This window comes from Acomys minous (genome assembly GCF_964271855.1).
Source record: "Acomys minous genome assembly, chromosome: 8".
Lineage (NCBI taxonomy): Eukaryota > Metazoa > Chordata > Mammalia > Rodentia > Muridae > Acomys > Acomys minous.
Window position 1 is genome coordinate 107,017,059 of NC_140489.1, and position 25,404 is coordinate 107,042,462.

The 25,404-nt window shown below is 39.0% G+C and overlaps 1 protein-coding gene across 10 annotated transcripts in view; it reads left to right on the forward strand.

The window, feature by feature from the left end:
- BIRC6 (baculoviral IAP repeat containing 6) overlaps positions 1–25,404 on the forward strand; it is a 182,042-nt gene that overhangs the window by 36,719 nt on the left and 119,919 nt on the right. For all 10 annotated transcript variants that reach the window (XR_014781399.1, XM_084793779.1, XM_084793781.1 and 7 more), the window contains exons 8-11: positions 5,133–5,191; positions 11,247–12,641; positions 22,185–22,334; positions 23,948–24,173. Coding sequence is in view for 9 of the 10 variants with exons in the window: in XM_084793779.1 (XP_084649905.1) it covers positions 5,133–5,191; positions 11,247–12,641; positions 22,185–22,334; positions 23,948–24,173 (1,830 nt within the window). In the remaining variant the exon portion in view is untranslated. The remainder of the gene's footprint in view (positions 1–5,132; positions 5,192–11,246; positions 12,642–22,184; positions 22,335–23,947; positions 24,174–25,404) is intronic.

Consider the following 25,404-nt stretch of genomic DNA (forward strand, 5'->3'; position numbering starts at 1 on the left):
GCTGTCCTGGACTCCCTTTGTAGACCAGAGTGGCCTTGAACTCATGAAGATCTGCCTGCTTCTGCCTCCTAAGAGCTTGCTGGCATTACAGGCATGTGTTATTGAGCCTGGCTAAATTTCATTTTCTTAACTCCATTAATTAATGAGATAGCAAAAAAGGGGGGTAGGAAGGGGAGGGTCAAGTTAGAGAGTAGAAAATAGATGTTTGGCTGGAAATCTGAAAGTGATGTGTATCTCAGAAGTTTTCAGTCCAAATACTATTGATTAGTTAGATCTGGTGGCTGGAACACTCGGACTTTTATAAATTGTATAGCATTCTAGACTGTAAAGTGAGAATTTTGTTACAACAGCTCAAAAAGTAAAACACACAAGGAAATGTCCCTGTGTGTAAATACACACTTTTGCTCCAAATTATATTTTCCTTCATATTATATAACTGAGACAAACAGGAGTTGATAGAAATGCTGACGAGTGATAAATATATGATAATGAAAAACACAATGCCAAACAGCAAGCACTGGCAGTCACAGTCATTCTGGAGAGGCTAAAATATGTTGACAAATTATTCATTATGTAGCTCTGAAGCTAGTCTGCAAATTCATTTCTGTGCAATAAATATCCAGCTATGTAAATCTTTAAATAGGAAATCCCATTCTTATTAAAGTCATTGCCACATACATTAAAAATTTGTGCATATGTAGCATCTGTGTGGTCCTAGTTCTGTCTTCAGTATTAAAACAAAGACATAACAAAAAATTAAACAAGAAAAGAAAGTTGAGATGTTGACTTTAAACCAGTGCTTTAGATTTGTAATTTTACTTTTTTACCAGATAATTCCATAGAATAGTTTTACCAAATGATTCTGTTTTCTCTCTTGTATTACCCACACAAGTTCTGGAAGTGAATGTCACTAGTGCATAGCCATGTCACTAGATGAGGCAAGATGATGTAATTATTTGGAACAGTGTGCTAGTAGTAGTGAGGGAGACATGTCTGGTTGGTTTTTGTTTTATTTAGACAGTATACACCTGCATTGGCCTAAGATTGTGACTCTATTCCCTCCCCAGAGCTGAGGGTACAGCCTGCACAGAGCGTGAGGCACTCACTCGCTTTAGCTTCTTTGGTAGATTCTTGGCTTTCTGGATGTGTCTGATCTATAGAGGTTGCGGGTGGAGAGTTCAGGAAACGCGCTTGTTTCCTGAGAATCTCCACTTGTGACTTTGAATTGGGCCAACTGCACTTGGCTCTGTTTTATTCACATAAATAGAATGAAAGACTTATAGCCACTTAGTATTTGACGAATGATAGCAGCTATCCCTGTGAAGATTCTACCAGTGGAGCATTATTAACTGTCACTTGGTTGTCCCTGTACACTGAGAGTATCTTCCTTTTATCTCCTGGGTGTCCAGTGTTAACTGATTCGATTGCTGTTACACCCTACACATAGTTTTACTGTGCAGCCCTACTTGGTCTGGTGCTTATTATGTAAACCAGGCTGGTCTTAAACCCACAGAGATCCTCATGCTTCTGCTTAAAGGTTTGCTACTACACCTGGTGACATGTACTTTTATTAAGAGTACAGAATTTTGTTAAAAGAAAATTATGAAATTTAATTGACAATTCACAATATATAACTTGGGAAGTTTGTGTAGCTCATCTTGGTAATAGCATGTGGAAACTGACTGGCAGATAAAGGAATTGGGCCTGAGATCTGGTACAGACTAAATTAAAACTTCATGGCTATTTTCTGTTACTATAAAGCTGTGTGAGAGCTTAAGGGGCAAGCGGTTTAGCTGTTGTTGTTTGAGCTTTTATTAACATATTTGCTAATAATACTAGAACTAAGAATGCTTGGTTTTTGTGATTTTTTTTTTATTAAAGGATGTAGTTGGTAATTACGAAAGATAATGAAATTGGCTTATCATTTTAAACATTGATTTTAATTAGAACTTTGTTTTACATCTTGAATTTGTGGATTGAAAGTTGCATCAAAATAGGCTTCTAGGATTACCACATTCTTCTTTGAGAAAATTTACGTGTGTGTGTGTGTGTGTGTGTGTGTGTGTGTGTGTGTGTGTGTTATTAGTTTCATATTTTTTCATTATTTTTAGCAGAAATATACCACAGTATTACATAGTAAATGTTAGGAGCTTAAAATATATCTGGGGTTGGTAGAATCAGTACACAAAGGTGAAATACTTGATAAGAAGTGGCAAAGTGGTATACTAAGTTGGGGACATACTCAGGTGTAAAGTGCTTGCCTGGCAGGAACAAAGAAAAGACCTGGGTTTAATTCCCAAACTCAGTCTCCTCCAAAAAAGGTGGTGCCTCCATCCCTGGTCTTTGACGTCTTGTTACACTTCCCTCCCAGAGGTATGGAAGTCCTGTTGGATTACTAGTGAATAGAAATACTTCTGACTTTGTGTGGCACAAGATACAATATGTTTAATCTTCACATACCAAATGTAGGTTTCATTAGATTTAACAACAACATATTTAGTCAGGTGGGGGTGGCACACACCTTTGATCCAATACTTGGGAGCAGAGGCAGGCGGATCTCTGTGAATTTGAGGCCAGCATGGTCTACAGGGTGAGTTCCAGGACAGCCAGAACTGTTACACAGAGAAACCCTGTCTCAAAAAACCAAATCAAACCAAACCAACCAACCAAACAAAAAAATCCCAACGTATTTGATACTAAAAGTGGGTTTAAAGTTATTAACAATATAAGTTGCATAGGAACTGCTTTTCACTTATTATTTACAAAACATTTGACATAATTCTCAATTGACTCAATGAGGAGGATTTGACAGCATATTTAATTAAATAACATGTTTCTCTAGGTGCTATACTTGTCATATATATTTGTCTTTTGAGACAGGGTCTCATGCTTCTATCCTGGGTTGGGTTTGAACTCATGATCTTTCTACCTCTGTGTTCTAAGTGCTGAGATGATAAAGATATTCACTGTTCTGCCTGTCTTTGTGTATTTTGCTGACTTGACAAACATGTTCTGAATTTCACTTTTGAGGATACTTAACACTGTAACTTGCATATGCTTTATCTCATATGATTGTTACTTTGTAAAGCTTTTGTATGCTGTATAGGACAGAATATGTTTATTGTAGAAAAGTTGGCAAAGGCAGGAATGAGAACGAAAGGCAACACAGAGGACCTATTTAATTATGGGAATGCTCATTTGTATTCTTCATTTTTAAAGTTTATGTTGGATCAGTTTACATGTATTAGAATTTTTATCATTAAATATTTTAGGGATAGATTATAATGTTTTGAAGACTTTTAGACCTCTGTAATGTCATGCCTCCTGAATTCTTAAAAAAAAAAAAACAAACCAAAAAAACCCCAAAAAACAAACTATTTTATTTTTTATCTCAGTACAGCTGTGCCATACTTGGTTAATACTGAAGTCCTTTGGTCATTGAAACCTGGATTTTTAGGTGTCTTCTTACTTCTGATTAGGATTTAAATTCTTGAAACTAATTAGTAGGTGATAGTAAACTTGTTTTTAAATTTTTTTTTATTATTTTAAACTTTGGGGATGGTTTCTGGTGATACTGCTTAGTGGTAGAGTACTTGCCCAGAATTCAGGAGACTCAACACTGAACAACAACAAGAAAGCTAGTCATGTGACTCATAGAACTGACTGCATTTATCTATTAATATCATTTAGAAAAGACCCAAGGCACAGAATCTTTGTCAAATTGTCTTGGTAGACCTCCCAAAATTTTGCCGTTGGAATATTGTATTAAGCTTTTTTTTTCCTTCCCAAGACGGGTTGGGGGGGATTTAGAGAGAAGATGCTCCTGGCTGTTCTGGAAGCTTGGCAAATGTCCTTTTGCCTCAGTTTCTTAGGTAGCTAGAAAGACAGGTGTGTGCTTGATGCTGTGCCAGCAATCTTAAGTGGTGAATACCATTTATATGTAAGGTAGCATTATTAAATGACTAAGCACTGTGGATTTCTGGACACTGTATTATTTTAGAAAAGAAATACTTTATATATTGCCTTTTCTTTCTATAAATACACCTTTTATTTTTGTAATGAGAGTATCAAGATTAAAAAAATGCTAGTGATAAGTACAGGGGACCTGACAGTTGCTTGTCCACCTGAATGAAGGGTAAAGGACAGGTCACTCACTCTAGTATTCTTACACTTAACCTTGTGTGTCTGACTGAATGAACGACGACAACAACAAAATAACAATAAAAAAGAAATGAATGTTGGTGTGAACACATGTATAATGTATCACACACACACATGTTCATTTAGCTGTTTTTGGTTTTAGAGTAATGGTCTTAAATTCATTGACAATAGTTTTTCATATTTTACTGCTACGAGCTTATGTTTGATTTGGCTAGCTGCCACCCTTTCACTCTTACACTTGCTTTAAATCATCTCCAGTCAGTATAACATACCTATACATATTTCAGGCATTTAGAGGCTTTCTTCCACACAAACTTTTTCATGTAGACATTTATTTAATAATTTATAATTGTATATGAGCTATATATCAAATTTTTATATCACATTTCTTCTAGCAGCTTATATATTGCTTGTGTTTGATCTATGTAATAGTGGTTTTAACACTGCTTTTCAGGGCTGGGATTACAGCTCAGCTTTGTTTTGTTTGTTTTTAATGTTTTTAACATTTATTTTAGGTATGTGAGTGTTTTGCCTGCATATATGTATGTGCGTCATGTGCCTATTTGGTGCCCATGGAGGTTTTAGAAAAGGGGTTCAGAGTCACTCAGAACTGTGAACAGCCATGTATGTGGGTGCTGGGAACTGAACTTGGATTCTCTTTAAGAGCAGTGAATGCTCTCTAACTAGTTAGCCTCTCGCTCAGTGTTAAGGGTGCTCCAAGTTAACATATAGGGCTCCAAGTTTGATGCTCAGCACTGCCCCCTTTAAAGCACAAAAGACAAGCCACATAAAGCTATGTTGTATCTTCTCTGGTTTCTTACGTGATGTATATTATTTTTTGGGGGTGCTGGGGATTGAACTCAAGATCTTATACATGCCAGGCTCTTATATATGTGGGTGATGTATATCCTTAGCCTGTAAGGTTCACTTTTTTTTTTTTAAGTTAAATTGTTTTTACTTTGTCTTTTAAGCGATGATTTACTGGAGGATTCAGACAGTGAAGAGCATTCCAGATCAGATTCTGTGACGGGTATGTAAAAATCTTAGATAATATGTTTTATATATCTTTATATTTATACAGTTCAAAATAAATCTTAATGCCAATTAATTTTTTAATTTCCTAGTGAAACTGGAAATCTTTACCAATACATAACTTCAGTTTTCTGTGCTTAACAGAGATCCTGAATTAAGTATAAGGACATTGTGTTTTGTAATTAAAATTTACACAACACCATTTCATTTAAAGGGAATCAAGTATTAAATCTCTGTCACATATGCCAGAGGATGAAAATGTTGCATATTTTATTTGTACACTATATCAAAATAGCTGAAACAGTAAAATAGCAGTTGTGGCATCAAATAGATGTTGCCTTCTTTGCTCATGAAATCCTAAGTAAAGCAACATGGGTTATCATGTAGCCCAGGCTGCCCTGGAGCTTGCTTTGTAGCTTAGACTGAGAGTGAACTCCACAGTCTTCTTGCCTTAACCTCCTCAGTGTTGTATTATAGGCAACATCTGACTTATAGATGTCATATTTTTCAGTATTATTCATATTGGAGGCTAGTGCATCTCAATTGGTTTTATTATATCTTTTTTCCTTTGTGGGTACATGTATGTGTTTGAGTGTATTCATTTGCTCATGTGCCCAAGAAGGCTGGAGGTTGATGTGTTGAATGTCTCTGTTATTTTTCCACCTTAGTTTCTGAAAATCAACCCCTCTCTCTCTCTCTCTCTCTCTCTCTCTCTCTCTCTCTCCTTCTCTCTCTCCTTCTCTCTCTCTTTCTCTTCCTCTCACTTTCTCTCCTTCTTCCCCCCTCCTTCTCCCTCTCCCCTCCCTCTCTCCCAACCTCCCCCTCTTCTCCCCTGCACCTCCCACCCCCACTCCGTCTCTCTGTCTCTGTCTCTCCACACTTTCACTGTGTAGCCCCAGGCTGTCCTGGAACTCACTCTGTAGAACAAGCTGCCTTTGAATTCACAGAGATCTGCCTACCTCTGCCTCCCAAGTGTTGGAATTAAAGGCATGCACCACCGCTCATGGAAATGGGACTTGACTGTTTGATTTGGCTAGCTGGCCAGCAGGATACAGGGCTCCCTTGTGCTGCAGTTACAAATAGTTACTCCCATGCTTGGCTTTTACATGAGTGCTGGTAATTTGAACTTGAATCCTCAGGATCACGCAGCAAGCCTCACAACTTACTTAGAAGCTTACAGTTGAGCCATCTGCCCCTGTCATACCATGTTAGAATATAAATCCCAATCTGCTTATTATCATAGTCTAATTATATTTCCTAAACTGCAAAATAATATTTAACATGCGTTAAAGAATCAGCAAAGTATCTGAGAAATACCCAGTTTTTAAAAAGTGATGGTTATTGTGTCATGCCATGAACATGTAACATACCTAATGTCTTTAGAAGAAACATGCGTTTGTGTAGTGTAGTCATTAAAAACTGTAGTTATTATAGAATAGTGAATGTTTTCTAAATTGTTTGCTATGAAATAGTTTTGAAGCTGCTAAGGAGAATGTCACACTGACTGTGATATAACACTTATTTTTCATGTACTTAGCTCTGGTAAAACACAAAATGATGTGAAAATATCCTGAATGAAAAAGAGATATATAATTCTAGAAAAGTGAAGAATTGATTCCTTTTAGACAGTTTAGACTAGTCTGGCAGGGTGGTTCAGCAGGTAGTTGGTGCCTACTGCTAACTCGGATGAACTGAGTTGTATCTCAGAAATCTGTATTGGTGGAAGGAGACAGCAGAGTCCCACAGGTTGTCCTTGGACCTCCACACATGCTTCATGGTGTGTGTGGACATGCACGCACGCACGCACGCACGCACGCACGCATGCACGCACGCACTCACGCACGCACGCACGCACGCACACATTCACTGCACACAATTTAAGCTCATGAAGTTGCTGCCTTTTTTGTTTTGTTTGTTTCTTAGTTTTTTGAGACAGGGCTTCTCTGTATAGACTTGGCTGTCCTGGACTTGCTTTTTAGACCAGGCTGGTCTTGAACTCACAGCGATCCGCCTGCCTCTGCCTCCCAAGCACTGGGATTAAAGGCATATGCTAGCACGCCTGGCCTGTTGCTGCCTTTTTACAAAGACAGAAGTGGCATGCTATTACATTTTTAGAAATTAGGATGTGCACTGGAGACCCATACAGGAAAGACCCCTGATTTTGTTAGGTCACTAAACTCTGTGGGCTTTATTTTTTTGTTTATGAAATATTTGTAGTAAATGTTCTTCCCTGTTTACTTACTTTCTTCCTTAAATCCGTTTTAACTATAGCAACTTACTTATGCCATGACTTTATTTATTTATAATTTTTTTCCGGTCTAAAGAGCTCAGTATGTATATTTGGGATTAATAATACTTATATTTTCTGGGCATGCTGCCAATGCCATAATCTGTCATGATGGCAATAGTAATCAGGAGGATTGCTACAAGTTTGAGCCTAGCCTGTGCTATATATGTGATAAGACCCTGTCTGACCTCCCAGAATAATACTTGGATTTGGTCAGTATTCTAATTTCTCTTCTACTGTTATGTTTTTCATCTGTGATTGTTTGATTTTCTACACTGCCTTAGGATAAACTCCAGTTTTCAATATTCAGACATTTGTCATCTATCCTTTTCTTTTGAGACAGGAACTCATTGTGTAGCTATGGCTGGCTTGGAACTTGCTGTGGTCAGGCTAGCCTTGAGCTCAAAGAGTTCTGGGCTTCTTCCCCCAGAGATTTGGGATTAATGGTGTTTTGTGCTATCCAGAGTCCTTTTCATATATCCTTGGTAGACGTGATGCATTTTTAAAGGAATGTTGTCTTTGAATAGATTAAATTAAAAGGTCATGGTAGTAAGGGATAAAATCCTTTCAGCTTAAAACATTTGTATCCCTTCATTTGTGTTTAATAAGCATTGTGTACATGAGTGTAAGTTCATGTGTGCGGAAGCCAGACACCTCTAGTTTTTTGTTTTTTTTTGTTTTTGTTGTTTGTTTGTTTGTAAACAAACTTTATTGACTTAGAATTTACCAGTTATAGGCTAGACTGTTTGGCCATTAAGCCCCAGGGACCTGCTTATTTTATCCTCTCCAGTGCTGGTTACAAATATGCTTTGCTTACCTGGCTTGTTTCAGGTGGGCTCTGAGTATTGAGTCAGGTCCCTCAGGCTTTCCTACAAGACACACACTTTTCTGACTGAGCTACCTTCTCAGCCCTAGTTAATTTCTTCATTTGAAGACTTGTAAGTAGGCTATTCTTTAATAGGAAAATATATTTCTTTTCATTTTTTTTCTTTTTTTGGGGAAGTATGGGGGTCACTTTTGAGACAAGATTTCTGTGTGTAGCTCTGACTATCCTGGCCTTGCTATGTAGACCAAGCTGGACTCGAACACACAGAGATCCGCCTGCCTCTGCGTCTCAAGTACTGGGATTAAAGGCTCCTGGCTCTAAACTATACTTTTTATACCAATAATTGGAGGATTATGAAGTAAACATATCTAATCTTTTTTTTTTTTTTTTGGTTTTTCGAGACAGGGTTTCTCTGTGTAGCCTTGGCTGTCCTGGACTCACCTAGTAGACCAGGCTGGCCTCGAAATCACAGTGATCCACCTGCCTCTGCCTCCCGAGTGCCGGGATTATAGGCGTGCGCCACCACGCCCGGCTAACATATCTAATCTTGACAGTAATAAGACATGTAGTCTCATCCTGAAGTGTCTTAAAATTTTTAGATGCCATTTCAGAATTTTACAATTTTAAGTGATTTGTATTAATTTGAATGACATAGTCCAAAGAAAGAACTGTAGAATATATTAACCTCAAAATTATGTGTGCACAATAAGAGGCATCTGGTTTTGATTGAAGGTTGTAAGTTTTGAACGTTCCTACTTGATTTCAAAGAGGAAAGTTTTGTTTGTGAACCATATATCTGAATTAAGGAAAAATGACTTCCCTTGAATATTGAAAAGAAGTGTTGACAGGAGAGTTGAGTACAAATTGAATTTTGATGGCTTTAGGAAAGAGGCGAGACAAAATTCAGTTGCTTAGCTTGGGAAGTGTGACTGTTGGAAGCTGTGGCTTTGATACTGTTTGAGAAAGCAAGCCACGGAATGATTTCCCCAAGTGATTGGAAACATTGTAGGTCCAGCCACAACCATTTGTTATGTATCTAGTTTGTGTCTAGTACAGACTTTGAATTAAGGGCCTCGCTGTGGTGCAGTGGCAGAGTGGTTAGCTGACATATATGAGGCCCTGTGTTCATCCCAGAGCATTGTAAACATACATTGGAGAAGAAGGAATCAAGTTGAAGATGCCAGATTTTTAAAAAAAGTTTATTATGTATACAGCCAGAAGAGGGCATCATATCACATTATAGATGGTTGTGAGCCACAATGTGGTTTCTGGGAATTGAACCTCTGGAAGAGCAGTCAGTGCTCTTAACCTCTGAGCCATCTCTCCAACCCTCTAGTGGCTGATTGTTACACCCCCCCCCCCCCACACACACACCAAAATGAAGCCAAATTAGTTGAGAGAATTTTCACTTTAGTATTAAATTACTTGAGTGGAGGGTTAATTGTTGTCTCTAGTGGAGTTTCATATTGTATGTGACTGTCAGCATTGTGGAATAAGAGGAAAGAAATGGTGCTTTGAGTCTTAAAGTAGTTTTTTTAAAAAGGAACTGAGATGATAATATTTTTCTTGGGTATTTGGGTATAAATTATAATACACAAATAATATTGGATGTATTTTTGGTTTAGAAGTAAAGTTAAGAAATTCTATTCTTTTTTGTTTTAAAAGATTTATTTATTTATTATGTATACAGTGTTCTGCCTGCATGTACAGAAGAGGACATTAGATCATGTTATAGATGGTTGTGGGCCGGGATCTCTAGAAGAGTAATCAGTGCTCGTAACCTCTGAGCCATCTCTCTAGTCGGAAATTATTCTTTTAATACATAAATTAAAGCAATAAATAATATGTTAATTATTTACCTCCCCATGCTTTCAGAATCAATTTTTAAATCTCAAAAGAATATATTTGAGTTGAAAATAATGTTCAATTTTTTGAGTAGTTTTTGTTTTTGTTTTTAATTTTCTTACATAGGGTCACCTGAGTGATTAAATTTCTTTTAAAATACTTGAAATAGTGCTGGGCGTAGTGGCGCATGCCTTTAATTCCAGCGCTTGGGAGGCAGAGGCAGGTGGATCTCTGTGAGTTCGAGGCCAGCCTGGTCTACAAAGTAAGTTCAGGACAGCCAAGGCTACACAGAGAAATCCCGTCTTGAAAAACAAAAAGAAAAACCAAAACCCAAAACCAAAACAAAACAAAAACAAAACAAAAAACAACAAAAACAAAAAACTTGTAATAAAAGCCAGGCATGGTGGCGCATGCCTTTAATCCCAGCAGTTGGGAGGCAGAGGCAGGTGGATCTCTGTGAGTTCGAGGCCAGCCTGGTCTACAAAGTAAGTTCAGGACAGCCAAGGCTACACAGAGAAATCCCGTCTTGAAAAACAAAAAGAAAAACCAAAACCCAAAACCAAAACAAAACAAAAACAAAACAAAAAACAACAAAAACAAAAAACTTGTAATAAAAGCCAGGCATGGTGGCGCATGCCTTTAATCCCAGCAGTTGGGAGGCAGAGGCAGGTGGATCACTCTGAGTTTAAGGCCGGCCTGATCTTCAGGTGAGTCCAGGACAGCCAAGGCTACACAGAGAAACCCTGCCTTGAAAAAAACAAAACAAAACAAAACAAAAAATACTTGAAATTAAAAAAAAAAATACCCTAAAAATTTTGAGTGTGCATGTATATATGGGCACATGCACACATGTGAAGGCCAGAGGGACAGCTTTCCAGGAGTTGGTGTTCTCCTTCCACTGAGTGTGTTCCAGTGATCTCGCTGAGGCTGGCTTTGGGGCAAGAGCCTTTACCTGCCAATGTATCTTGCTGACTATGAAATACTTTGAATTCTTCTATTTCCTGTAATTCATAGACCAGAGTAATTAGGAAAAACTTGACTGAAATACATGACCAAGGCTGTTGCATCTAATGTGTTGTATTTTTCTTTTCAAAGGGCATACATCACAGAAGGAAACCATGGAAGTAAGCCTTGATATAACAGCGCTCAGCATTCTCCAACAGCCAGAAAAACTGCAGTGGGAGATTGTGGCTAATGTGCTTGAGGATACTGTTAAAGATCTTGAAGAACTTGGGGCAAACCCTTGCTTAACAAACTCTAAGAGTGAAAAGACAAAGGAAAAGCACCAGGAACAACACAACATTCCCTTTCCATGTTTATTGGCTGGAGGTTTGTTAACATATAAATCTCCTGCTACCTCACCCATTAGTAGTAATTCTCACAGGTCACTGGATGGTTTAAGCAGAACTCAGGGCGAAAGTGTATCAGAACAAGGGTCAACTGACAACGACTCCTGCACAAATTCAGAACTGAACTCTCCTCTGGTAAGGAGGACTTTACCTGTTTTACTTCTTTATAGTATCAAAGAATCTGATGAGAAAGCAGGAAAAATCTTTTCACAGATGAACAATATTATGAGTAAAAGTTTGCATGATGATGGATTCACCGTTCCACAGATTATTGAAATGGAGCTGGATAACCAGGAGCAACTGTTGTTACAGGACCCCCCTGTGACTTACATTCAGCAGTTTGCAGACGCAGCAGCCAGCCTCACCTCCCCAGATTCCGAGAAGTGGAACTCTGTGTTCCCCAAGCCTGGGACTCTGGTTCAGTGTTTGAGGCTACCAAAGTTTGCCGAGGAGGAGACTCTTTGTATAGACTCGATAACTCCTTGTGCTGATGGAATTCATTTGTTGGTGGGACTGCGGACATGCTCTGTTGAATCGTTGAGTGCAATAAATCAAGTTGAGGCCTTGAACAATTTAAATAAATTAAACTCTGCACTATGTAATAGACGGAAAGGTGAGCTGGAATCCAATCTTGCTGTAGTGAATGGTGCAAATATTAGTGTGATTCAACATGAGTCACCATCAGATGTACCGACTCCTTTGATCATTCAGCCAGAGCAGAGGAATGTTAGTGGTGGGTATTTAGTTCTTTACAAAATGAATTATACCACTCGAATAGTGACTTTAGAGGAGGAGCCGGTAAAAATCCAACATATCAAAGATCCCCAGGACACAATTACCTCGCTCATTTTGCTTCCACCCGACATACTGGATAATCGAGAGGATGACTGTGAAGAACCTGCTGAGGAGATGCAGTTGACCTCAAAGAATGGGATTGAAAGAGAAAAGAAGTCTGACATTTCTACTCTTGGACACCTGGTAATAACCACTCAGGGAGGATATGTAAAAGTATTAGATCTTTCAAACTTCGAAATTTTGGCCAAAGTGGAGCCTCCCAAAAAGGAGGGCACTGAAGAACAGGATACATTTGTTTCTGTCATTTACTGCTCAGGCACAGACAGGCTGTGTGCATGCACCAGAGGTGAGCAGTTGCTTGATTCTTCTGAAAAATCTTTCTGTGGCATTTATCTATGTACATACCTAGTGTAAATTTTAGGTCCATGCAGGAGAAGCTTCTTTTTTCTTTTCAGATAATACTGTTTTTTACAGACCTTAATTTTTTTTTTTAACTTCCAGAGGCAAGAGATCTATTTGTAAATACCTTAGTATGTTCTCTGAAAGTTCTCAGCTGAATGTAGAGGTTTGCTTGGAACAGTGAAACTCCAGGATGAGTTCAAGGCCACCCTGGATTGTGTAGCAAGAAAGATCTGCTTAGTTTCAAGAAACTAGTATCCTGGCAGTTTTGTAACTATTAATTACATTGCCTACATCTGTGGACCTAGTTTCTTTAGAAACTAGGATAGGAAGGCCCAATGTGTTGCTATGACAACATACCTAACATAAGCCTGCTTAAAGAAGGAAAGACTTACTTGGGCACATGGGTTCAGAGATTTTAGTTTGTCACAGCTGAGCACATGTGACTGAGCAGGGCAGCTACAAAGCCAGGGGGAGTGTGTGTTGTCCCCTGCATTCAGGGTAGTGTGGGTTCCTTTCTTGGGGATCCTGGGCTGAGAATCTGGTCGCCGAGTCTTCTTCAGTTTAGACACTGAGTTTTCTTTAACCTTCTGGAGGAGGCCAGCTGAGGAAGACCCTGTCCCAAGAACCGGTCATTGGGAAGGCCTCCTTGGCGGGAAGGAGCTTTCTGGTGAGATCTCCTATCTTGAGGGAGTACAGGGCTGCCTCGCATTAAGTGGAGATTGAGTTGGGATTGAGCTGGATTAAGACAGGATTGAGACACCAGGAGTCTTGTGTCCCTTCCACCAGGGGAAGGGAGCCTTGGACTTGTAAGAAGGCCAGATAGCCAAGCACGCTTGGTTAAAATAAAGACAGTCAAGAATCGAAGAACTAGATTTTAATTCACCAAGCTATTGTTAGTAAAAGAAAGACAAAGACAGGGAGTTGCAGAGGGAGAAATGGGGAGTAAGTGGCCCACCCTGAGAGCTCTGGGTTTTAAGCCAAGGATAAGTGAATTGCAGGAGGCACACCCAGGACACCTTCCCAGGGCTTGTCTCCAGGGCAGCTTTGATATGTGTTTCTTCAGAGAGCCAGCTTTTGACAGCCTTTGGCCTAAAGTCTGTGTGGTTTACTTTGAAAATGTCTCTGCAAGGAACTAGCCTTTGGCACATTTTAGGATCTTGTGGACTACTGCCAGCAGAGGGAACACCTGCCTATTTCCAAGCACAAAGCTTACTGGAAGAGGGGGTCTCCTTCACCTACAGACAAAGGCCCACAGGGCAGCACCCCCGCCCCCCCCCAAAGCGCTTGCACTATCTGTGTGCAAATGCCCTTATAGATTCACTTAATAGATATGCTTTTTTGGCCTTCTAGGTATCTCTTAATATTGCCAAGTTGATTAGCTGCTGCAGTCTATTGCTTAGGCTTCTTATAATCAAATAATATAAGATTTCTGGCACAGATTACTTCTGGACAAAACAACTTAGCAAGTAATCCTTAGTTTTATAAAATGTTAAGATATTTGGCCTTCTTTTCTCATAATCTTTGGCTGGTAATAAATTAGTTTTGCAACATTAGAGGCACCTTTGGACACTGTGCACTATTTTCCCATATATTTAATTGTGTAAACCAAATAACTGCACAACAGATTTTGACAGATACTGCTGGCATTTTGAGGTATAACAAATACCTATTAATAAGATAGTTGGAATTGTAGGGTCATAAAATTCTTCAAGTGTAAGATAGTTGGAATTGTAGGGTCATAAAATTCTTCAAGTGTAGATGACTAACCAAGACTTCGTGGATTTGGGAAAACCTACACAATTCTCTGTGTTTTTGGAAGACATTAAGCTGAGTGTTTTGTTAAGTACATTCCTAGGGCTTAGCCAAAGAGAACTAATACGTTGATTTTCTCAGATAACATATTTGAGCTACATCTAGTGAAATACCCAAGGGCGGTGGAGGGGGGGAAATCTTCAAATTACATTAAAATCAAAGTAAATTGACATAAAATATGAACAGTTCAGCATAACTTTAGAATGATAAAAACGTTGAAGTCTGTGTGAGACTGGACAGGAGCTCCTTTTTCTTAAGATTTGCTTATTTTATGCATAAGTACTCTGTTTTTCATGCACACCAGAAGAGGAATTCAGATTCCATTTCAGATGGTTGTGAGCCACCATGTGGTTGCTGGGAATTGTACTTAAGACCTCTGGAAGAGCAGGCGGTGCTCTTAACCACTGAGCCACCTCTCCAGCCACCAAGAGTAGCTCTTTTAAATACTAAAAGGTTGCAGCAATTTTTACTTACTGATCTCTTGTGCCAGTTTGTTACCCTGTCAGTGGTTACACCATCTTTATAGTGCATATTCTTTTTATAGATCTCGTTTTGCAGATCAGTAAACTATGTGAGAGCGAGTTCAGTAACTTGTCCTAATCACAGAGCTAATGATTGACCGAGAGGATTCTAAGCTGGTCAGTTTGTTGTCAGAGTCTTTTACACTGTACTGTCAGTATAACAAAAGCTGAAGAATCTTAGAATACATTTTCTGAAGTATTCAATATGGAGGATCTGAGAAGTTGTCATCTTGCCATAAATCCTCCAAAATGGTGCTTGAGTGATTTTGCTTAGGGCACTTGCTTGTTAGTCCTAGTATGTTCAAAAATGTAGTAAATGTAGTTCTTCAATGCTGCGATTTCAGGTGTGCCATCAGGAGAAATTCTGGAGAACTCAATCAAATATGTTTTCCCTATATGTGAGCTTGCCAGTGTCCATTCGCAAGGCTGACATTGAGTCTTTCTCTAATTCACCATCTTCATTGAGGCATGGTCTTAGTCTAGCTGGCTTGTTCCAAGTGGCCCGTTCTCTGCCTTTCTGAGCACTGAAATTGCAGGTGGCCATCATACCCACCTGACATCTACATGAGTTCTGGGAATCCAAGCTCTAGTCCTCATGTGTGTATGGCAAGCTCTTTATCTACTAAGTCATTTCCCCAGCTCTAAATCTGTGGTTGTTGATTTGTTTTTCCAGACAGGGTTTCTCTGTGTAACAGCCCTAGCTTTCCTAGACTCACTTTGTAGACCAGGCTAGCCTCAAACTCTGCCTGCCTTTGCCTCCTGAGTGCTAGCATTAAAGGAGTGTGACACCACATCTGGCATCTACATTTGTTTATGATTAAAAAATAATTTTAACATGAACAAAAGTTAGAAGTTATACATTGTCATTAATATTTAATACATCTATAATATTGAGTAATACTTTATTAAGTAATGTTTAAATCATGTTAAGCATCATTATTTCCTCATTCATTTCTTGTGGTGAAAACTTTGAAATTTTTTCTACTGGCTCTTTGGTATGTTCATATATATTGTTATGTGCAGTGTCTAGTAGTTACTCCAGAGTTGCTTGCTGATGTATTAGTGTCCATTGATCACGTTCCCCTCCTCCTAGACTGTCGCTCTGTAACTACCATTCTGTGCTTTAATTTCACATGAGTCACTTCATTGAGGTATTTTTCTGATTTATTTTGCTTAACATAATGATTTCTAGTTTTATCCATGTCGTTGTAAATGACAGGATTTCATTGTTTTTTTATTGCTGAGTAGCACTACGTGATATAAATGTGCCATATTTTTCTTTTAATTCATTAGTTTAAGGCCAGTTCGGAAGGTTTTCTATGTGTAGTTTTTGTTGTTCTGGAACTCATTCTGGAACTCATTACCTGGCTATTTCCATTTCTTGTCTCCTCTTCCTCTTCCTTCTCCTCCTCTTCCTCCTCCTCCTCTTCTCCTTCTCCTCTTTGTCCTTCTCCTGCTCCTCTTTTCCTCCTCCTCCTCCTCTTTTCCTCCTCTTCCTCCCCCTTTTCCTCCTGCTCCTCTTCCTCCTCCTCTTCCTTCTCCTTCTCTTTGTCTTTCTTCTCCTCCTCTTCTTCCTCCTCCTCTTCTTCCTCCTCCTCCTCTTCCTCTTCCTTCTCCTTCTCCTATTTGCCCTTCTTCTCCTGCTCCTCTTTTCCTCCTCCTCCTCCTTAAGCTGTCTCTTCTTTTTCCCACTGAGTGTTTGGAATTCCTTACATATATTTGATATCACCTTTTTGTACATAGATTTTCTCCACGTTCTCTGATTTTATAAGTTGGGTCTGCATACCATTGGATGTTTCTTACTGGTTATTGTACTTTTTAAATTTTATTTTTCATATTTTGAGACAGTCTTTCTACTGGGTAGCTCTGGCTGTCCTAGAACTCTTTTGTCATAGAAGTTTTTTAGTTTTATATAATCCCATTTGTTTATATCCCATTCATTTCTTTTGCTTTTGAGGTCTGCTCTCAAAAATAAATCGCTGCCCATTTCAGTGTTCTGAAACAGTTGTCCTTTGTTTTGCTCTAGTGCTTTTCATAGTTCGTTTTTTCTCTCTCTCTGTCTCTATGTCTCTGTCTGTCTCTCTCTCCCTCCTCTCTTCTTTTCACACGCTTCTCCCTCTCCATCTCCCCCGTTCTTCCCTCCTCCCTCCCCTTTTCTCTCTCTCTCTCCTTCTGTTAGTTGCCAGTGTGGTGAGATTAAAGACATGAATCATCATGCCTAGAAAGTTTTAGGTCTTACATTTAAGTCTTTTTTGTTCTGTTTTGTATTGTTTTGTTTTTTGAGACAAGGTTTCTCTGTGTAACAGCTCTGGCTGTCCTGGAACTAGCTCTGTAGTTCAGGCTGGTCTTGAACTCACGGAGATCCGCTTGCCTCTGCCTCCCAATTGCTGGAATTAAAGGTGTGCGCCACTACCACCCAGCCAAGTCTAATTTTCTTTATGCTGATACTTAGAGTTGGTGAGAGATAATGGTCTACTTTTACTCTTCTGCATGTGGACATCTACTTTTCCCAAAAACCATTTATTGAAATAACTATGCTTCAGTTTATGCTGTTTGCATGTTTTTGAAAATCAGTTGGTTGTAGTTGCATGGAATATATGCTTTATGTTTTCTGTTCATTGGTTTATGTGTCTTTTTAATCCAGTACCATGAGGCCTTGATTATGGCAGTTTTTGTATTATGTTTTGTTATTTTCTGAGTTTGTGTGCTTTTTGCATGTGCCCATGTGATTGTGGAGGCCAGTACTGTGACTCTTCTGCCTCATTCTTGTGACATAACGGCTTCTCACTGAGCTGGAATTGCTTTGATCATGAGCAAGCCCCAGTGATCCTTCTGTTTCTTTGCAGGCATTTGGAGTAGATATGGCATACAGCCTACTGTTTCTGCCACCCTCCCATTGGGGGAAACTGTATTTGCTGAATTGAGCCTTTTACATTATATAATGACCGTTTTCACTGCTTTTCACACCTTTTGATTTTACTGGTATTGGTACCACATTCCTACTTTTCTTTGGATTATGTCTGCATGGGGCATTTTATTCATTCTGTTATTGCGCATCATATTTCATAGTGGTATAGTGGACTTCTGCTTTTTCCCCATTCTGTGACCCTGTGTCCTTAATCAGATAATTTAACCAATTTATATTTAAGGCAATTAGTACAGGCATGATCTTACTACATTTATCTATTTTATTTTTGTTATAGTTACAGCTTTACTGTCCTATAGTTTCTTTTTTTAGTTTAATGAACTGTTGATTAATATAGTTCTGATCAGTTGCTCTCTTTTGGTTTGCTTATATGGATACTTATGCTGTTACTATAAGGCTTATGGGGCACATTTTTCATTATAAGAAGTTGCTTTGAAATGAACGCAAATTCACAGGCTTGTATGAATAAGAACAGGAACCATTGAAATAAATGACTTAGTGGGCAAAGGCGTTTGCCAACCAAGCTGAGTTTGATCTCTGTAACTCACATGGTAGAAGCAGAGAACTGATTCCTAAACAAGCATACATATAGGCATAAAAAAATATAATAAAATTTTAAAGAAAAGAAGAACAGAAATAAATGAACAGTGAAATATACTTCTAAACTGCATTTGCGTTCCATTCCTGCCTACATTTTCAGAAACTTAAAAAATTATATTGGCTTGAATTTGTATAACTACTGCTGCCATTAATTTTTGTGCCTTTCTATTTTTTCCCGTTTTAAAAAAATTATTTAATTTGAATTTATGTGTGTTGGTGTGAGGGCATCAGATCACGTGGAACTGGTTTTACCAACAGTTGTGAGCTACCATGTGGGTGCTGAGAATTGGACCTAGGTCCCTTGGAAGAGCAGACAGGGCTCTTAACCACTGAGCCATCTCTTCAGCCCATTTTTCCCCCTTATTACTTTCTCTTCCATTTTGGAAACCTTCCTTTAGATTTTGTGGTAGAATGTGTCTGGGGTAGAAATTGTGGTAGTGGCAGATTCCTATAATCTTAGTGAGTCAGGAGGATCTACCTTTGCCTACATTATGAGTTTAAGGCTAACCTCGGCTATATTAAAAAAAAACAAACAAAACAACAAAAACACAACAAAACCAAGAAGAAGAGGAGGAGGAGGAGGAAGAAGAAGACGACTTGTTTGCTGAACATTTCTTCAGCTTCTATTTGTATGGAAAAAGAGCTCCTTTATTTCTAAAAGATATCTTTTTAGATACAGTAATGAGGGTTTTTTGTTTGTTTCAGATCTTTGGAATCTTGCTGTTTCCTCACCTTTGTAAAGTTTCTGTTCAAGCAAGCTGAGTGTGGTGGCTCACACCTTTAATTTCAGCATTTAGGAGGCAGAGGCAGGCAGATTTGAGTTAGAGGCTATTCGGGTCTACATGGAGCACTCCAGCCCAGCTAGGGCTACATAGTGAGACCCTGTTTCCAAACAACAGCAACAACAACACTCCACAAAGTTTCTGTTGAGCAATCAGCAGTCAATTGAGGGCACATATGTGTTTATTGTTTCTTTTCTCCTATAGTCATGAGAATCTTTCACCTTTTATCTGTGAGAGATTGATTATATAATGTTTTAGGGGTAGAATTGGATAATTTTGACTGGTGTTCTTTGACCCTTTTGTACCTGGATATTTGTATTCTTTGGGGTCTTTTCTATTACTGGGTTTGTTTGGTTTTTGTTTTTGTTTTTACGGTTTTTGTTTTTTCAAGACAGGGTTTCTCTGCATTACAGCTCTAGCTGTCCGAACTCTCTCTGTAGGCCAGGCTGCTCTTGAACTCCCAAAGATCCTCCTGCCTCTGCCTCCCGCGTGCTGGGCTTTTTTTTTTTTTAATGTCCTATGCATTTCACATTCTCAAGTCTATCTCAGTGCCTCTTTTTATGTTAATCGAGGTTTCCTGCCATCTTTATCTCTTTTCCTCTCACACTGTCTTTTTCAGGTAGCCTGCCTTTGAGTTCAGTTTCCTTTGTTTCATCTATGCTGTCCTGATTTAATCTTCCCTGGAAGGTGGTGTCACACACCTTTTATATTGGTCCTTAGGAGGCAAATGCAGGTGGATCAACAACCAGCTACACAGAGGAACCCTGTCCTGAAAAACATAAAAAGAAGTTTTGTACTGAGTAAAATTTTCAGCCTAAACATTTTACACATACGCACATGCACATGCACATGCACACATGGTTTGTTGAGGCAGAGTTCTTCTGTGTAGCCTTGCCTGTCCTGGAACTCTCTCTTTAGACTGGGCTGGCCTTGGACTGAGGGATCTGCCTCAGCTGAACATTTTTTTTTTTTTAATTAAAGTTTCTTTCATCTCTGCTAAGTATCTCTGTTAGAGCATGGAGGCATGTTGGTTTTAAAGGTTTATTTTTATTTTGGATTATCTGTCTGTGGATGCTGGTGTCCTTAAAGGCCAGAGCCATGAGATCCCTTGGAGGTGGTGTTACAGGCAGTTTGTGGGCTAACCTGGATGTTTCTAACCTTGTGCTAGAGCCACAGTCACTCAAGCTCTTTGCATAGTATTCTTACAGCTATTGATTTTATTAACAGTTTGCGTGTTGGTCTCTCAGTTTGTTGTTTGAAGTTCATTCAACTGAGCAGACTTGTGGTCTTCCATCAGATTAGGGAAGTTTTTCAACACCTCTGTCTGCCTCTTGAGTACTGGTATCGACGGCATGTGCCACTGAGGCCATCACCCTTTCACCTCTTACTCAGTAAGTGTTGTCTAGTCTTTCTTGGTACATCCTAATTCATGGCTGGGCACTTAGTGTTATAGGAGTTCAGTTGACTCCCTCTAAAGGATTGTTATTTCTTAGTTTGTTTTCATTGCAGGTGGCTGTCCTCGCTTTTCCTGTAGGTTTTTAAGGCTTGTTTATCTTAATTTAAATTTTATATAGGTATATAATGTATTTTGATCATAATTATAGTCTCCCATATTATCCTAACTCATCCTTTTCTTCTCTTTGTACCCCTTTTTACCCCAACAGGACAGACAGACACACAGACACACAGACATATAGAGACAGACAGGCAGGCAGGCAGGCAGACAGACACAGACACACACAGACAGACAGACAGACAGGCAGACAGACACAGACACACACAGACAGGCAGACAGACACAGACACACACGCACACACACACACCCCTACCTCTCTCCTGAGTGTAATTAGAGTTGTTTTGCTTATGAGAGTGGATTCGAAAAAGGCTTGTTTCTTACCTAGTGTCTGTGTCAGCTTACCTTAGTGTTCATCCAGATTGTGTGTCTCACAACCTTATTCAGTATGGTCATGTCTCTGTTCCTCTGCCTTTATTTTTTGATGTGAGCACAGCAAAAGTTAAGAATATTTGTTCATTTTTACTACTACTGGAATTAAGAGATTGGGCTATGGATCTTAATATATATAGCTACTGGGTTATGTCCTCATCTGTAAGATGATCACAGTAACAGACCCTGTTTCATGCTTTTCTTAAAATTTATATGAATTAATTAAAGATATCAAACTACTGTGTTATATAATATATAATGTAATGAATATGAGAATAAATACCTTTTAACAAATGTGTATGAATGTTTTGCTTGAATGTATGTCTGTGCCATCAGAAGGCAAAGAAAGGTGTAAGATCCTCTGGAACTAGAGTTGCAGATGGCCGGACCCACCGCATGGATTTAGAAATTAAACCCAGGTTCTCTGCATGAAGAAGTGCTTTTAACCAATGAACCGTTTCTGTAGTCCTGAGAGAGATATGTTTTTCCTCTTTTTTTGTTTTGTTTTTTGTTGTTTTTTGTTGTTTGTTGTTGTTTTTGTTTTTTGTTTTTTCCGAGACAGGGTTTCTCTGTGTAGCCCTGGCTGACCTGGACTTGCTTTGTAGGCCAGGCTGGCCTCGAACTCACATCAATCCACCTACCTCTGCATCCTGAGTGCTGGGGTTAAAGGCGTGTGCCACCATGCCTGGCTCTGAGATAGGTATCTGTGTGCTATTTTCTTTACTAAGTGTGTTGCAGTTCATTGCAGCTAAGTTTCCAAGTTCTTTGACACAGGTACCTGCTATAGTCTTTTTAATCTGGTGTCAAGCATATTGAAACAAGTTAAGAATTATAAACAATACTGTGTTTAGTTTAAAAACTAAATGTATGTATTTGTTGATGAAATTTAACTACACTATAGGTGGTGAGCTTCATTTTCTCCAAATTGGAGGAACTTGTGATGATATTGATGAAGCTGATATTCTGGTAGATGGATCCCTTTCCAAAGGAATAGAGCCATCTTTAGAAGGTTCCAGGCCTTTATCAAATCCTTCAAGTCCTGGTATTTCAGGTAAGATACTAAATTTTTAAATAATTAAAAATACTCTTGTAATCTTTCTTTCTTTCTTCCTTTGCCCCCTCCTCCTTCTTTTAAATAATGAAGTCTAGATTGCTGTTTAGAAAGACATTCTTTGACAAGGCGGCAGCGGCTGCTGCTGCTGCTGCTGCTGCTGCTTCTTCTCCTTCTCCTTCTCCTTCTCCTTCTCCTTCTCCTTCTCCTTCTCCTTCTCCTTCTCCTTCTCCTTCTCCTTCTCCTTCTCCTTCTCCTTCTTCTTCTTCTTCTTCTTCTTCTTCTTGTTTGTATTATTATTATTATTATTATTATTATTATTATTATTATTATTATTATACATTATATATAATTGCTTTTCTAGTAGTTAAAAAAAATGTTAAAAACTTGACAAAGAAAGAACTTGAGTTTCATAGATTATTTAGTGTAGGTGAAGTTTGTCTAGGGAATAAAAACATGATATTTAATTATTCATTTATTTTTTTTGTGTGTGTGTGTGTGTGTGTGTGTGTGTGTGTGTGTGTGTGTGTCTGTGTTTTCCTGTCTGTTTGTATGGATGCATTTCATAGCACTTGTGTGGAAGTTAGAGAAAAACTTGTAGGAGTTGATTCTGTCATATGAGCCCTGGCACTTAATCCAAGTCCTTGGTTTGGCAGTAGAGAGTTTTAACCACTGAGCCATCTCATCTCTCCTTTTCTCTCAATACATAGCTTTTAGTTTAATTAAGGAATACAATGTGAAAGAGAGGGTCATTGGTGCTGCAGAAGGTTCAGTAGGTAAGAGCACTTGTTGCTCTTCCAGAGGACTAGAGTTCAGTTGCCAGCACTGATGTCAGACAGTTTACAACAGTCTGTACTTTTACCGCCAGTAGATCTGATACCTCTGGTCTCCAAGGGTACCTGTGCTAACATGTACCTACATAAAAACATGCCTCCATGGACCATTAAGTGTAGAATCAATGGAGTGAGTAATAGTCTTAATAGTACATGCAATTAAATAGCTAAAAGACATTCTTCCTATAGAGGTATATTTACATTGTCATCACCCTATCTCAAACTCCTGCATAGATAGCATTGTGTGTGTGTTGTTTTTGCTGTTCACAAGCTCCACAGCCACTCCAGTTCCAGGTCTGCCAGTATTGCCTGGGCTGTATTCACATTTCACCTAGGTCTCAAGACAAGGGGCAGGCTGGCTGTCTCTACTGGCCAGCTTGTTACTTTTGCGTTTTGTTCTCATTCATGATTAAACAGACCTTGGCCGTTGTTTTAAATTTTTAAATAGATTAATTGCTGCTTCCTTGCGCTTACTTTGTAAACAGCATGTTGTCAAAGTTAATCACTGATCTGAGAGTGGCGGTTTGCGGTTTAGTCCCATCGGTTTTGTTGCCCTTAGTTATTTGTTCTTTTCTAACAGACTGTTTTTGGGAGTACTGAGTGTGAGCTGTCCCATTGCCAGTGCTGGTTAGTGTAGAATAGAGATTCCTTAGTCTACGTTACTCACTTTTCATGCATTTGACAGTGTTGTATTTTGAATAGACAAAAACATAAATTAATACAACATTTTTTCCTTTTTTCCTTAAATCTGTCTCAAATACTGCATTCACTACTGTTAAGGAGTTGATTTATTGGTGGACCAGCCTTTCACACTTGAAATCTTGACATCTCTAGTCGAGCTAACTCGATTTGAGACACTGACTCCACGATTTTCAGCAACTGTTCCTCCATGTTGGGTAGAAGTTCAGCAAGAACAGCAGCAAAGGCGGCACCCTCAGCATCTGCATCAGCAGCACCATGGTGATGCTGCTCAGCATACCCGGACTTGGAAACTGCAGACTGACAGGTATGTGCCTTCTCCAAGGGGCTTCACTTTCAACACTTGTTAGAAGTAACACGAACCTGGTGCAGTGGTGCACACCTGTGATCCTAGTAGAGAGGGACGCAGAGGCAGGTGGATCTCTGTGAGTTTGAGGCCAGCCTGGTCTACAGAGTGAGTTCCAGGATAGCCAAGGCTACACAGAGAAGTCCTGTCTCAAAAAACCAAAAAAAGAGCTAATATGGAGTTCCCAGTTATGTTACCATTTTTCTTAGTATTGGAGTATTAATAACTTTCTCCCTTGCATTTGTCATTTGATTTTAGATGTTCCTGTATTGTTTTGTGCTATTGGATAATATAATGAAAGGCGTCACTATTTATTGTTTGATAGTTTACAGATTTTTTTTTTCCCCCAGAGCTGAGGAACGAATCCAGGGCCTTGCGCTTGCTAGGCAAGCGCTCTACCACTGAGCTAAATCCCCAACCCCGAGTTTACAGATTTTTAAAAAAGATTTATTTATTATGTATACAGTGGTCTACTTGCATGTACATCTGCACACTAGAAGAGGACATCAGATCTCATTATAAATGGTTGCATGCCACCATGTGGTTGCTGGGAATTGAACTCAGAACTTTTGGAAGAACAGCCAGTGCTCTTAACCTCTGAGCCATCTCTCCAGGCCTGTTTACAGATTTCTTTAGCAAATATTTAAATATGTATGTGTAAAAACTGGTACTGTAGTACTTGTGAAAGTCATATTTTAGTGAGCATCAGACATTGGACAGATACCCTGTGCTGTATAGTCATAGTTCAAAGATGGCTTTGATTAGACTTGCCTAGGGGCTGGGGAGGGGACAAGACATATGAGTAAACACTGGAGTGCATGTGCAAGAGAAAGCACCCTTTGAAAGCTCTGTACAGAGATACTGATTCAGGGGACATGCAAGTATAAAACCCCTGATGTATTTTTATGACTTCTAGAGTTAAAAAAAAACATTGTTGTAGGAGGGTTGTGAATGTGGTAGAGAGTGGTAGGAAGTAAGTTTCAGCTTCTGCATTGTAGGAGATGAGGGTGTTAGAGGATTTTGAACTCAGGAAAGCTCTGATAGCTCTTGAGTGTTCTGTCAGGAATCAACAGGTGGTTCTAGTTGTGGTCTGTGGTGATGGTATGGTATCAGCAGGTGCAAAGGCTTTAGTTTGTGCTGATGGTACCTTAGCAGATAATAGTAACAACAGAGGCAATGAAAAGAGTCGTTA